General features: G+C 52.6%; 1 protein-coding gene and 1 long non-coding RNA gene across 3 annotated transcripts; both read left to right on the top strand.

The window, feature by feature from the left end:
• Positions 1–367: 367 nt before the first annotated feature.
• On the top strand, positions 368–14,646 carry dcaf8 (DDB1 and CUL4 associated factor 8). Of its 2 annotated transcripts, none has more exons than XM_088634061.1 (13): positions 368–507; positions 2,015–2,090; positions 2,609–2,752; positions 2,859–3,703; positions 5,166–5,306; positions 6,576–6,670; positions 7,959–8,069; positions 8,918–9,048; positions 10,271–10,378; positions 10,480–10,610; positions 10,842–10,961; positions 11,313–11,429; positions 11,751–14,646. In XM_088634061.1, exons 2-13 carry the CDS (start codon positions 2,054–2,056, stop codon positions 11,865–11,867), a joined length of 2,097 nt encoding a protein of 698 aa, XP_088490187.1. In that variant the 5' UTR covers positions 368–507; positions 2,015–2,053; the 3' UTR covers positions 11,868–14,646. The 2 variants fall into 2 exon arrangements, with proteins under 2 accessions (XP_088490187.1, XP_088490186.1); XM_088634060.1 differs by having other exon boundaries at positions 376–928.
• LOC148660064 (uncharacterized) lies at positions 5,313–5,845 on the top strand. Its single transcript, XR_015939358.1, has 2 exons — positions 5,313–5,576; positions 5,644–5,845. It is a non-coding gene; the product is annotated as an uncharacterized LOC148660064 (long non-coding RNA).
• Position 14,647: the final 1 nt, after the last annotated feature.

Genomic DNA, 14,647 nt, shown 5'->3' on the forward strand with positions numbered 1-14,647 from the left:
AATTAACACAGCAAAATTATGATGTTGTACTATACGATACTACACCATAAGCCGTTCCGATGTACATTTTGAACGCGTTTATGTGTTGTACTTAATATAGGGGATATGTTTAATATTTTAAGTTTTATTAAAGAGAAGTAAAATGCACGCACGAAGTGTTAAGCGTAGATAATGATAACATGATACAAGAATAACCGTAGCAGTAGTTTTCACGGCAATATAGGGCAACCAAAAACTTCATCCTCCATTTTGGCTCTATAATTCCCATAGTTGAAAATACACGGGAACTCCGCTGTGGAGCCACAATGACACGAGTTTCCTTAATTTTAACCACTTAAAAGGGTCCCGGCTTGCATCTCAAAACTACAATACCCGGGATCCACCGCGGGTAGGCTGGTCCCAGGTTGACAGGATCTTTCGCGTGTATTAAAGTTTTGTTTGTTTGTGTTTTTTTTTTCCTCCAAAGAGTTATTTCCGGAAAGATTCACCTCCGGAAGAGAAATTTCGGTACGGGGATTAAAAACAGCAACGGCGGCAGCGCAACTAGGAAGGCGACTAAGGCAATCATAACAAAAGCAGCGTGAGGCAGTCGCTGCTCGGGTTTCTTTTGGAAGTCCGGGCGGTGCGGGAGCGGAGACCGAGCTCATGCCGTGCGGGGGGCCCTGAGCGGCGGGTCAGAGCCCAAATCGACCCCGGGGATTAAATCGGGTCGCGGCTGCGGCCTGTGGCTCCCGTTCGTTTAAACCGAGCCGAGGCACGGCGACTTTCCCTCGGCGAGTGAAATTCCTACCCTTCGGGCACAAATAATGTAACCCGGGCTTAGAGATTGAGGTTTATGTAAAGCGGAAATTCACCCCACACAGACGCGCAAGAGAGCAACAGGGATCAGAGGGGCCGCCGGAGGAATCACCTGCGTGGGTCTATTGTGGTAACGAAACACTTCAGATACCTTGCATGATCGTGTTTTGCTTGTCAGTCAATTGCACGCTTGTGTGATTAAGAGGCCGTTCAAGCTTTAGTTTTAAAGCATTCGTGCGTGTGTGCAGGATTCTGGCTAGGATTTTGTGATGTGTGTGTTTGTGCAAGTGGATTTAACTGCGCAGGAATAATGAGCTAATTACCCCCACTCCGGTGGTGTTTATGCTCTCGGGGGGTCCCGACTGTGAATGTTTATTTTTTAGGGGATCGACCCCCAGGGGGTTGTTGATCAGCTAAAAGGAATTATTTCTGTGTGTTCAGGGTTTAAATATAGACGCCGCTGGGTCATGCCAGTTGACGGCGATCGTGTACACGGTGGGGGGAGGTGTTAAATGGGATTATTATACACGCAGCGGCCTCGTGGGGTCGTCAGCCTTGTTACTGACACACACGCGTTTGTGTTTCCGTGGAAAGACGTCTCGCCGACTCTCACTGTGGTGATACTCGCATGCTCCCGGCTGTTCCTCCTGCAAAACCGACCGCTTGGGCACGTTTGAGTTTTAGAGAAGGCTGCATTGTTTTATATATATACACACACACCTGTAAAACCATTCACCGAGGGGGAGCTCTTGTCGTCTGATTTGTCTTCGCATTGATACTAACGCCTCCGCAGAAAGAGAGAGAGAGAGACAGAATTAGCTGGCAGACAAAGTTTGGAAATCCGAGATAAAAGCTGCAAACATCAAACGCGACGGCATTTCAGGAGTGACGACTGCTGTTTGTGCTACTATACGAAAACCTTAGCGATACTGACAGCTTCTCTTCCTGCTGCAATAATGATGACTGCTCCTACCACCATACTGCCCTACTGGAGAGCTCACTGCTACCCCTGATATACTGTAGCTCTGCTGCCTGGAGTGTCTCTGATTCTCTCATTTCTACTCTAGTTTTAGATACTGTCCCTGTTTCTGTTCCTAGGTCTTGTACTCCCTATGTTTTGTTCTGCTGCTTGTAGGACTAGTTTTTATTTTCCAGTAGTCTCTGTCTTTCTGATACAGTAGTGAAGGTCATTGTCTCTATATTTACTCTCTCTCAGGCTTCCTTCTTCCAGAGGGAGACCAGGCTGTGCGACAGAATGGCCGATAAGGAGGGGAAGAGCAGTCGCTCTAATGGTAAGGTATCTCTGGAGAAAGGGATGAGAGGGTGGAAAGGAATGAGAATGGTGGTCTTGGGAGATCCAGCCGGTCCGGGGGTCTCGGGGCCAGGTCCCGGGAGATCCCCGATCCAGCCGGTCCGGGGGTCTCTGCGCCAGGTCCTGGAGAGATCCCCGATCCAGCCGGTCCGGGGGTCTCGGGGCCAGGTCCTGGAGAGATCCCTGATCCAGCCGGTCCGGGGGTCTCTGCGCCAGGTCCTGGAGAGATCCCCATCCAGCCGGTCCGGGGGTCTCGGGGCCAGGTCCTGGAGAGATCTCCGATCCAGCCGGTTTTACACAGATTATTTAATCATGCGTGTAATCTCTTGAAGGGGGGAAGAGGGGTGCGCTGCGGCAGCAGATCCATAGCGCTTGCATGAAGTACTTCAGTCCTTCCATCTCCTTCCTCTCTCTCCCTTCCGTGTGGACAGTGCTGCTGCTGAGCTTCACCTCTCTCTTAACCCCCGTCTCTCTTGCCTTTTCTCCTTCTCTCGCTAGGCGGCGCGGAGGGTTCGGAGTCTGGGAAGGAAAGCGGGGAGCAGGGTGAGTCCTTACCCCTCCCAAACAGTGAGGGGGGCGGCTCCGTTGCCCCTGGACCCAGTCCCAGTCCCGAAACAGGACAAGAAGCGGACCCCGGCGCAGGTAACCCACTTCTCGTTTTCCCGTCCCTGGCCGGTTTCATAAAACGCCGGCCCGAACTGCGGCCACGGGCGACCTCCACCAGGTCACACGGCTTTTCTCTCTGCAGCAGCCAAGGAGGCGCGGGACAAGGCGGAGGAGGAAGAAGAGGGAGGTAGGGGCACAAGAGACGGAGGAGGAGGAGCGGGGAGGGAGAACGAAAGAGAGGTAGGGGACGAGGAAGAGGAAGAGGACACGGACAGCATGGACGGCACTGGCCACTACTCCGTGACGGAGGAAGGGGACAGAGAGAGCGAGGGGGGCGGAGGAGGAGGAGGAGGTGGAGGCGGCGGCGGCGTGAGAGGCCGAGGAAGAGAGGGGCGCCGCGTCCGGGTGGCCAGGAAGAGGCGCCGAGGCGGGAGCGACAGGGACCGGGATAGCGTGATTGGGCGGCTCCTCAACAGAAGCGGGCTTGGGGGGGGAGGAGGAGTTGGAGGTGGCGGCGGAGGAGGAGGAGGAGGAGTAGGGGCGGGCCACCACAGCTCCAGCTCGGAGGAGGAGGATGAGGACGACGACGAGGACGAAGAGAACGAGGAGGACGACGAGGAGGAGGAGGAGGAAGAAGAGGAAGAGGGCGACGAGGAGGACGAGCAGGCCCTGGAGGAATGGCTGGGGGCCGACTTGAGAGACCTGGGCGCCCCCGACTGGAGGTCCGTGCCGGCGCTGCAGGCCAGGGAGATCGGCCGCGGCGCCGGCTTCACCCGGCGGGTGTGCGGCGCCCGGGGGCTGGTCCAGAGGTTCCAGCTGCAGGGCCGCCTGGAGCGCCACGCCGGCTGCGTCAACACCCTGCACTTCAACCCCAGCGGCACCCGCCTGGCCTCGGGCAGCGACGACCTGCGGGTCATCATCTGGGACTGGGCCCGGCAGCGGGTGGAGCTGGAGTTCGACAGCGGCCACAAGAGCAACGTCTTCCAGGTGAGAGAGTCTCGGAGGAGGAGGGAGGGCTGGGGTGACTGGGAATTGCAGGGCTCTTCCCCTGGGGCAGTGGGCCTGGGGATCTCCCGCATCCTGCTCCCGCTCTCTAGGAGAGAGAGAGAGAGGATACAGAGGTCTGAGACTGCAGCAATCTGACAGATCTGCTTTAATTTGCCGGGTGATGTGGTCAAGGTGTAGCCAGAAGACATTACCGCTGCAGATCCCATGTGCCCTGGGTCAGGGGTTCCCAATCCTGGTCCTGGAGGCCAAACACCCCAATGATCTGTTTTTCCCCTGCCCGGCTCTGCTCCACAGTCGAGCCCTTGATCAGATCAATGACGGAGGGGGTTCATCTGAACTTGTTGACCTTTGTCCAGCTCTCAGACGTGCGGGAGGTTGCCTCAACTGGACTAACACGTGGGGGAGGTTATTTTCCGCGTTTCCCTTAATGGCGTTTTTATATTTCAGGGTTAGAAAGAATGGGCGCTGATGATTGCCTTTCAAACTACAATGAAAGTAAAATGAGCAAACTAGCTTGTAAAACCTCCCGTTTACTTGACAAAGTAGATGGAATTTCCAGGTGTGAGCGGCACCGTATTCTGCGATTTAGGATGAGGTAACAAAACTTCCGGTGAGGCGTTGTGGCCCTATTACATTGTAGACGAGCGGCCTTCTGAATACTGAATCTCTTTTCAGCCAATAGGGATATCGCTCTCGACCTGGGGACGGTTCTGCCGGTAAAAGGACTGTATTTGTTAACTTGCTCTGCATGCGGATCACATTGGAACGTTTCTGCGGTGAAGCGTCCGCTGCACGACTTGCACTCGTTCACTCATGCGCCGCGTTGCGTTGGTCATTGGGGAGACTAGTGAGCGGGAAGGGCGAGACCAGGGGTCTGGGACAACATGGCGACGTGCTGTCCTTTCACGAAACACAGGATTTTGAGCTTTGATTCAAATTTAATATATTTTTTTTCCAATACCAGCAATGAATTTCTGTTGTTACCGCGATTTAGGAACGGCCCGAGAAATCGGGGCCGCAGTTCCCCCTTTACGAAATGCGCCGCGCCTGTAAGGTGTGGGGGAAGCCAGGCTCACTGGTGCTCGGCGTCCGTTCAGGCCAGTGGCTGCATGCTCAGCAGCTGGCGGCCCTTCGGGGTGTTCGATCGCTCCAGTTAATCTCTTAATTAGGTTACTAGGAGCAGAGGGAAGTGGAAAAGTTTTTTGTTTTGTTTTTCCCTGCTTCGGGCGTTGCGAAGCCCAAACCCAGCTTGAGCGGGCAGAGCCCGGTTCGGTGAGGTCCGTCCTGCTCCGGCTGATTGCGACAATGGCGGATTACGTTGCATATCAGTCTTTTATTCTCCCTTGATTGCTCTCTGTCCCCCCCCCCCCCAGTTTCAGTGTCAGTGTGGGGGGGTTGACTCCTCTCTCTTTCTCTCTCTCCCCCCCTCTCCTCCCCTCAGGCTAAATTTCTCCCCCACAGCGGGGACTCCACCCTGGCCATGTGTGCCCGCGACGGGCAGATCCGGGTGGCGGAGCTGTCGGCCACGCAGCGCTGCAAGAACACCAAGAGGGTGGCCCAGCACAAGGGCGCCGCGCACAAGGTACCGGGGCGTGCAGGTGCGGCGGCACTTGGGGGGCACCCCAACCCCACCCCCCCCAGTCCCCAACTCAGTCATCTGCATTATTCTGCAGAGCATCGGCTTCATTCCAAGGCAGTAAAGGGGGAGGTTGGTTCAGGTCCGGGTTCCGGGCTTGCCCATTTCCAGCCCTGTATTCCACTTTTCAAATCTGACCTATGTTGTCTATAACAGGAGTTCTGTCCTGATCCCAGGAATCCACACTCCTGGATCTCATTCCTACCCAGCTCACAAGTCCAGGCATCCCAGTCCTTCCAGTGGAGATCCACACTCCTGGTTCTCATTCCTGCCCAGCTCACAGGTTCAGGCATCCCAGTCCTTCCAGTGGAGATCCAGTGGTTTAGATTCCAGCCCCACTCTGTTACTCTGTGACTGACCCCTTAATTGAGTCCATAGCCGGACCGATTTGAACTGCATGGCTCTTAAATGTGCCAGAGGTCACCTCTTAACTTAACTTGCACTTCATATTGAAAGTAAAACTTTGCAGTAAGAAAAAAAAGAAAGCAGTTTGCAGATCAGCAGTTGAAAAGATTGGTCAGTTCAATTAAGGCTTTAACTTGGCAGCGCAACTGGAATGAAAACTGGAGGCGCCTGGTCAAACAGAGCCAAACTAACAGGATGGCAGAACCCACTAGAGTATCAAAGGGCTCGTAACCATTAGATGACTGGATTAACCGTTAACCAAACGGATGCCTACTGCAGTATGAGAGCATCTGTCGAATGAGTCAGTGATTTTTTTAAGACAGATGGGCTATCTTCCTCAATGACTAGGCCTTCCAGGAAACAGACGGGTTGGCGTTTAAGATTTCACTTTGCAATAATCTGATGAACTAAAAGCCAGGCAGTGGCCTCCTGTTGTCCTGCAGTATTGAGGACAGAGGGAGGAACGAAACCAGGGACACATTGTGGAAATTGAGGGGAGGGGGTGGGGGGGGGCATGTAGGCCTGAGGATAGGAAGGTCTTTACACTAAGGGAGGAGGGTGGGTGCCTGGAACAGGCTGCTCATCTGTGCTTTTGGAGACGATTCCTTCGGGTCTCGAAAGCAACGGGCCGCTGCAGTTAGTGCCCAATGAGCCAGGAGGGCAGCATGGCCTCTTCTCCCCTGTTAATCTTCAATTCTTGTGTTCTTAGTGAGCGAGTATGGCGGGAAAATGGAAATACCAAGATCCAGCTCGCTCATTCCCAGCCCCCCACCCCCCACCCCCCCCACTCTACCTCTGTCTCCCTCTCAGCTAGCCCTGGAGCCGGATTCTCCCTGCTCCTTCCTGTCGGCCGGAGAGGACGCCGTGGTCTTCGGGATCGACCTGCGACAGGACCGGCCCGCTACGTGAGTCCGAGCCGCGCGCTCCGGCCGTCTGGACCGTCTGGCCGCGTGCCTGCTGGCCTGGCCCCCGAGGCCTTAAGCGGCCAAGCCCGGGGGACAGTAGCCGGTTCTATCTCGACGAAGACCCAAACCGTAGAGGAGCTCGGAAGGACGGAGGCGCGTTGCTGCCACCAAGGGAAAAATAAATCGCGATGATTACGCCGTTGTATGTACATCCTGTTACGTTGTGCATTGAACGCCTGTAGAAGCTACCCTACTCCTGGCTGGCCCTTTCGGTTTTAATGATCGTGTCGGTGTCCAGCGCTGCAGGATTTATCCAGGTTGACTTTTCGACTGGGGTTTAGTCCTAATGAAATCGTGCCATTTTTAGCAAATCGGAACAGATTCGTTGTAAGCATGAGGACCGGTTTTGTGGGATTTAGAGATCAAAGTAATGATGGTTCCATTGTGAACAGTGATCCGGGCGATCGATTCCACTGCCTAAAACTGCAAGTCCGCACGTAGCGGGATAGGTATCGTATGACAATTGTGCTATCGCACGATCACATAAAGTCCGTGACGATTACCATCTCAGAATTCCGAGATGGGGGGGCAAATTTTTTTTTTTCCTTGGTGGCAGCGATGCGCTTCCGTAAGGCTGCTCTTTTTATATTGTTAGTAAGTTGATGCAGGGATGAGCTAGATGGTGTGGGTGGCTAAAGGTTCAGGATTTGGGAGCTGTCGTCAGCTCTGTGCAGAATCATGTCTTTGGGTTGCGCTAATAAGATCAGATCCCTTTATTGGCCCTATACAATTTCTTGCATCAGGAATTTGTCTTTTCACAGACCCCAGCTTGCTCTCCATGAGACACACAGACAGGGAGAGAAGCTGGGGGTCAGAGCGCAGGGTCAGCCACTTATACAGCGCCCCTGGAGCAGTGGGGGTGAAGGGCCTTGCTCAGGGGCCCCAACAGAGTAGGATTCCTCTGCCAGCCGCGGGATTCGAACCGGCAACCTTCCAGCCACAGTGCTGCCGCCCTGCCCTTAATGAACCAGGAGGCGGAAGCGGTCTGTGTTTCTGATTGAATTGGGGGGGCCTTGTTCCAGCTCTGAAGCTCCTATTGAAGTCGGTTCTTGGCGAGTCTTGTCTGCGCTCCGGCCCGTTCCCTCGTGAAGGAGGGTGAAGAAGTTAACCTCCCGTTACACCCCCACCTCTCTCTCTCTCTCTCTCTCTCTCTCTCTCTCTCTCTCTCTCTCTCTCTCTCTCTCTCTCTCTCTCTCTCTCCCTCTCTCCCTCTCTCCCTCTCTCTCAGGAAACTGGTGCTGGTGAAGGAGAGTGACAAGAAGGTGGGCCTGTACACCATATTCGTCAACCCCGCTAACACCCACCAGTTTGCGGTGGGGGGCCGAGACCAGTTCGTCAGGTGAGACGGCCCTGCGCTGGCCTCATCCCAGTCACGGTTTCTCCAGTTCTCTACCGACCTTTCCGCAGAGGCAGGAGAACGAGTTCCGGTTCCTACAATTAATTCTGGGACAGTTTTCCAACACTCTTTGAAAAAATGTTGGAAAATATATCCCCCTGAAGCTCAGCAGGTGTGAGTCTGGTCAGTACCTGGATGGGAGACTCCTGGGAAAGCTGAGGCTGCTGCTGGAAGAGGTGTTAATGGGGCCAGTAGGGGGCGCTCACCCTGCGGTCTGTGTGGGTCCTAATGCCCCAGTACAGTGACATGGGCACTGTACTGTTAAAAAGGCGCCGTCCCTTGGATGAGATGTAAAACCGAGGTCCTGACTCTCTGTAGTCTTAAAAAATCCCTGGGTGTTTCTTGAAAAGAGTAGGGGTGTTACCCCGGTGTCCTGACCAAATTTCCCTCTGTCCTTTACCCATCATGGCCTCCTAATAATCCCCCTCTCTGAACTGGCTCCATCACTCTGTTCTCCTCCCCACTGAGAGCTGGTGTGTGGGGAGAGGACTGGAGCACTTTGGCTGCCGTTGCACCATGCAGGTGGGGCTGTTACTGTAATTACATCCCAAAGTGCCCCACCCTATTCCTGCATTTGCCCCTAATCCTAATCCTAATACTTGCCAAAATCTGGCACCTAACTAGTGTTTCTTTCTAACCTAACTAAATCAAAATTTCATCTTAACAAATTGTCTCTTCCTCTCTCCTGGCTCAAGCTGCAACACCAACATGTACATCTAGCCCTGCCTGCGGTCCTCATGCCAATCCTACCTGTATGTTCAAATCTTCACTTGTTCTCTTGGTCTGTCCAGGATCTATGACCAGAGAAAGATCAGTGAGAATGAGAATAATGGGGTTCTGAAGAAATTCTGTCCCTCTCACCTGGTGTCCAGTGAATCCAAGACCAACATCACCTGTTTGGTTTACAGCCATGATGGAGCAGGTGAACTCCCAGTCTGTAACCTGAGAATAAATGTACTGTAGTGTCCAGTCAGTGTGTCTTTATTAATCCCTCTCTCTCAGTGCAGTGTTAATGTACTGGAGTGTCCAGTCAGTCAGTGTGTCTGTATGAACCCCTCTCTCTCAGTGCAGTGTTAATGTACTGGAGTGTCCAGTCAGTCAGTGTGTCTGTATGAACCCCTCTCTCTCAGTGCAGTGTTAATGGACTGGAGTGTCCAGTCAGTGTGTCTGTATGAACCCCTCTCTCTCAGTGCAGTGTTAATGTACTGGAGTGTCCAGTCAGTCAGTGTGTCTGTATGAACCCCTCTCTCTAAGTGCAGTGTTAATGTACTGGAGTGTCCAGTCAGTGTGTCTGTATGAACCCCTCTCTCTCAGTGCAGTGTTAATGTACTGGAGTGTCCAGTCAGTCAGTGTGTCTGTATGAACCCCTCTCTCTCAGTGCAGTGTTAATGTACTGGAGTGTCCAGTCAGTCAGTGTGTCTGTATGAACCCCTCTCTCTCAGTGTAGTGTTAATGTACTGGAGTGTCCAGTCAGTCAGTGTGTCTGTATGAACCCCTCTCTCTCAGTGCAGTGTTAATGGACTGGAGTGTCCAGTCAGTCAGTGTGTCTGTATGGAACCCCTCTCTCTCAGTGCAGTGTTAATGTACTGGAGTGTCCAGTCAGTCAGTGTGTCTGTATGAACCCCTCTCTCTCAGTGTAGTGTTAATGTACTGGAGTGTCCAGTCAGTCAGTGTGTCTGTATGAACCCCTCTCTCTCAGTGCAGTGTTAATGGACTGGAGTGTCCAGTCAGTGTGTCTGTATGAACCCCTCTCTCTCAGTGCAGTGTTAATGGACTGGAGTGTCCAGTCAGTCAGTGTGTCTGTATGAACCCCTCTCTCTAAGTGCAGTGTTAATGTACTGGAGTGTCCAGTCAGTGTGTCTGTATGAACCCCTCTCTCTCAGTGCAGTGTTAATGTACTGGAGTGTCCAGTCAGTCAGTGTGTCTGTATGAACCCCTCTCTCTCAGTGCAGTGTTAATGTACTGGAGTGTCCAGTCAGTCAGTGTGTCTGTATGAACCCCTCTCTCTCAGTGCAGTGTTAATGTACTGGAGTGTCCAGTCAGTGTGTCTGTATGAACCCCTCTCTCTCAGTGCAGTGTTAATGGACTGGAGTGTCCAGTCAGTCAGTGTGTCTGTATTAACCCCCCTTTCTTCTCCCCTGCAGAGTTGTTGGCTAGCTACAATGATGAGGATATCTACCTGTTTGACACAAATCACAGTGATGGAGCTGACTACTGCCGCAGATATAAAGGTCACCGTAACAACGCCACAGGTTAGAAGGGATGAGGTTGAGGGAGCTAAAGAGAACTTATACACCTGTGTGCCGTTAATGTCTGTCTGTCTGCACTAACCCTGCTCTTTCTTGCCCCTCAGTGAAGGGGGTCAATTTCTACGGCCCGCACAGCGAGTTTGTTGTGAGCGGCAGTGATTGTGGCCACATCTACCTGTGGGACAAGACCTCTGCACAGATCATCCAGTTCATGGAGGGGGACAAGGGGGGCGTGGTGAGTGACTGGCCCAGCAGAGTGACGTAATGCAGGCAGGAGCACTATAAAGGCACATTTGGAAGTGTGTGTATTTGGAGTGGGTGGCTTGGCAGGGGGTGGTTGGGTAGTTTTCTTGACTGTATGTCAGTGGGGTATGATCTCAGAGCTCTTCTTTCCTGCTTCCCCTGTCTTCCACCTCCATCTTTCTCACTCTCCTCTTGTCTCTCTGCGTCTCCCATCTCTCTCCAGGTGAACTGTTTGGAGCCCCACCCTCACCTCCCGGTCCTGGCCACTAGTGGGCTGGACCACGATGTTAAGATTTGGGCACCCACCGCTGAGACCCCCACTGGGCTGAAGGGGCTGAAAGAGGTACTGGGCGTTACAAGGCAGTCTTGGTCTACACCAGGGGTGTCCCCTCCCGGTCTTGGAGCATCAGTGTGTCTGCAGGTTTTTCCATCCCAGCTCGGTTCTTCGCAGGCTAGTCACTGGTCTGCTGCTTCTCCTTTGAGAGCCCTCCGAAGGTCTGCAGACACTTTGGCCCTCCAGGACCGGGATTGGACTTCTCGATCTTGGCTGGGAGTGGTTTGAGGGATTCTCATTCTTGCTGGGGTTTATTCCTGTCCCGTCAGTGTATAAATTGAAATCGGTCGGTACGCACAGTGTAAGTATTATCCTTCGTGGCCGAGTGTGATGGCCGGCATGCTCCGTGTCGTGATGCAGGTGATGAAGAAGAACAAGCGGGAGAGGGACGAGGACAGCATCCGGCACGGCGACCAGTACGACACGCAGCTGCTGTGGTTCCTCATGAGACACATGAGGAACAGGCGACCCCAGAGGGTGAGTGTCTCTGCGTCTTGTTCATGACCCAGGCTCGCGTCAACCGCCTTTGTTCCCTTCGACTCTTCTCTTCCGGTTCGCAGCTCAGTGATCACTCTCTCTCTTCCCATATCTGTTTTGCTTGACCGTTTTCTTTCCCCACTGCGCGCTGCGATCTTGGCGTTTCTTGCGTCCCCAAGGAAAAAAACCACTCCGCAACGGTAGCGATGCAAGAGGTTGCGGGAGGGGTTCGGGGCAGATTTAGAAGTCACACGATCGCGGACGGCCATCCGGAGAGCCAATTGTTGTTGTTTTGCTTCTCCACACTTGTGTCTCTCTCAGGCCCGACGGGGTGAGGCCGGGGCGGGCGACGGCGATTCGGACGAATCGTGGAGCTCGGCGGACTCCTCTGACGAAGACTCCACGGGTCCCGATCACGTCCAGTGCATGTCCTCCTGAGAGTGACCGACCGCCTGACCGACGCCCCTCTGACCCAGAGACTGACGGACAGGCTGTAGCGCACACACACACACGCACCAACTGACCGCCTCGCACCGTCTGACTGACTCGCACACACCACACACATACGCACACATTTTTCCGTCTCGGTGGCATCTTCCTATCGACTCCTTTTTATTTGCTTCACTCTGCTGAAATGAAACTTGACGTGGGGTGAGAGGAGACAGAGACCCATAGCAAACAGCTTTGGCACTTTAAGATTTAAAAGAGGAGCACCCCGTGGCTCATCAAATCCTTTCTGTTGTTGGGACTCTTTTTTTTTTTTTTTTCAGGGGTTACTGTCTCGGGGGTGTGGGGGGGGGGCGTTTTTCTAGGATCTGTTCCCTGATTGGTGATGAACTGACTGTCTGATACATTGACTGCATGGTCGACATACTAGAGTGACACCCTGCCTGTGCCTGCTTGTCACACCAGATGGTCTGACCGCCCACACACACACACACACACACACAGATGTTTCAGATTCGCCGCCTGACCCAGGACTGCTGACGCGACGCCGGGAGAGGAGCAGAGGAAGGGAGGAGGAAAGGAAGACTGTTTTTTTTCGTGCCCACAACCAGCACCCTTCTCTCTGCCTGTAGCTGCTCGCGCTCACCGTCTCTCGAACTGTCTTTCTCTGCCGCTCTGGTTGTGCTTGGAGGAGTTACGCGTAAGTGATTGGCGCTCGTCGTAGAAGAGACCTGCCACCCCACCCCACCCCATACTCGGGCAGCGCTGTCCGTCCGTTCGTTGATTCTGGACCTGGCTGCCTTGCCGCCTTCTTATTTGCTGTTGTTTTTTTTGAGTCTCAACTTCTTGACCCCTTTTCAGTTTTGCTTCTCAGTCACCCCTTTCCCCGTCTTCTCCGGGGCCTGACTCTCGTTCGAGGGCTGCTTTAGGCCTCTGGCTCTGCAGAGGGGTCCGTCGGCTTGCCTCCTGGGTTTCAACCCCCTGAACGTGCCCTGTGGAACAGGATGCACCACCCCCCCCCACCTCCACCACCACCACTCTCCCAGAGACACAATGACTTATTTTCAGGGGAGAGCGACTGTGGCGAGGCCGCCCAGAGACCATGCAGGCTTTGGGGTGCAGGCAAGCGGACCCTCGCTCTGTGCCTGCGCCGTGACGGCCAGAATGGAGCCCGTTGACGGCGTTCGTTTCGAACCTGCGGGCGGTGGTGGGGGGCTTGGCCACAGTGCCGCCTGTGCTGCGCCGGCCTGAAAACAGTGGGGGGCGCTCGGACTTGGCGTGGTGGCAGAGCTCGACCGCTTTGCTGAACCGGCGATGCCAGCGTTTATTTTTTTTTTTTGTGAAGTTGTGGATGAGCTGTACTGCCTTGCTTTCCAAAATTTTACAGATGTGATGACGGCGCTTATTTTGAGGTGACAGGTGAGTGTTGGATGGGTTTCTCGGTTTTCTTTCTTTTTGTTGCCTCAGTTCTTTACGGGAGTGTGATTTTTTTGAATGTCTGGACGAGCCAGTTTCGCTGCAGTATTCTGATGGATCTGACAGTAACTAATGTGTTGAATTTGAATCTAAATATGACCTAGACTGAGTTTCTCTTCAATATTCTGTGGATCCATAATGTTCATCGGACATGACAGTAATTCCTCTCGGTACTTCGCCAATCCGCTGACCTGGGCGGTTTTGATTTCAGGTTAACTTAGAGAGCACAGACCCAGTTCAGAAAGTTGAAGAAATGGAGGATATCGGGGCTGAATTCACCAGCACACACATGGCACCCCTGACTACTGTAAATATTGTCAGTGCCATTGAATTCACTCCCTCCGCGATTGGCCCTGAATTCACCAGCATGCACACTGTGCCCATCTGACTGATGTAGATACTGCTAATATTGCCATCTTTCTCCTCTCACTATCTACTGGACTGACCAGCGCGCCCACATTGCGGCCCCCTAACTATGGCCGATACTGCTAGTTCTATTTGCCCATCTCTCTCTTTTCAGCCCTGAACTCACCAGCACACACACACTGTCACACCTGACTGTACTGTAGATACTACTTAGCGCCCTGCTCTCCCAGTCGTATCCTTGCCCAGTACTGTTTCAGATGGTGGACACTCAGGAACCTTTAAGGAGCACTTGAAGAAACTCAGCCTAGTGCCGTAGCTACTGTTGGAAACTAATACTGAGACCATCGTCTGGTAGTTCTGCCTCTATACAGCATATGCTTTTTTTCAGGCTTCTGCGGTTTTGATTGAATGAGACCTTCTGAACACACAGGAACCTGAAATTTGTCAGGAGAGGAGGGTCAAAAGGGGAATAGTGAGGTCGATTGCTTATGAAGTTTTTCTTCTTCTTTTTTGGGAGGGTGGGAGGGGGTTTGGAAAAACCTTTTGTACAATAAAACATCAGAAAAATATATATACATGTAAAAAAAAAAAGACTTTACCTAATGATGTTTGTCATTTAAAGTTAAAATTCATCACAGATTGATATTAATGTATAAAAAGGAAAAGTTTATATTATATATAAGGAACAAAGTGAGTTTTAAATGAAAACAAAATACATATACCTTTGATATGGCTCTCTGACCATTTTGATGCATCCACCTAAATAGTTAATTGAACTTTTATTTTTCTTTAAGCGTTTGATTTTCACGATGGCTCCATTCAGATCTCACTTTCTTTCCTACAGTTTATTTAAGCTGCTTAATTCTGTGTTCTATCCTTTCCGTTTGAAACATTGTACTTCTCGCTCAATAAACAGGAGAGAACATGCC

Source organism: Lepisosteus platostomus, chromosome 6, assembly GCF_059453375.1.
Source record: "Lepisosteus platostomus isolate fLepPlt1 chromosome 6, fLepPlt1.hap1, whole genome shotgun sequence".
Classification (NCBI taxonomy): domain Eukaryota; kingdom Metazoa; phylum Chordata; class Actinopteri; order Semionotiformes; family Lepisosteidae; genus Lepisosteus; species Lepisosteus platostomus.

Bases quoted from the DNA above. Each gene is read 5' to 3' on its own strand.
- dcaf8 (XM_088634061.1), top strand. From the start codon at position 2,054: ATGGCCGATAAGGAGGGGAAGAGCAGTCGCTCTAATG. The intron at 5,307-6,575 runs GTACCGGGGCGT...TCTCCCTCTCAG, and splicing joins ACAAGGGCGCCGCGCACAAG to CTAGCCCTGGAGCCGGATTC. The intron at 10,379-10,479 runs GTTAGAAGGGAT...CTTGCCCCTCAG, and splicing joins TCACCGTAACAACGCCACAG to TGAAGGGGGTCAATTTCTAC.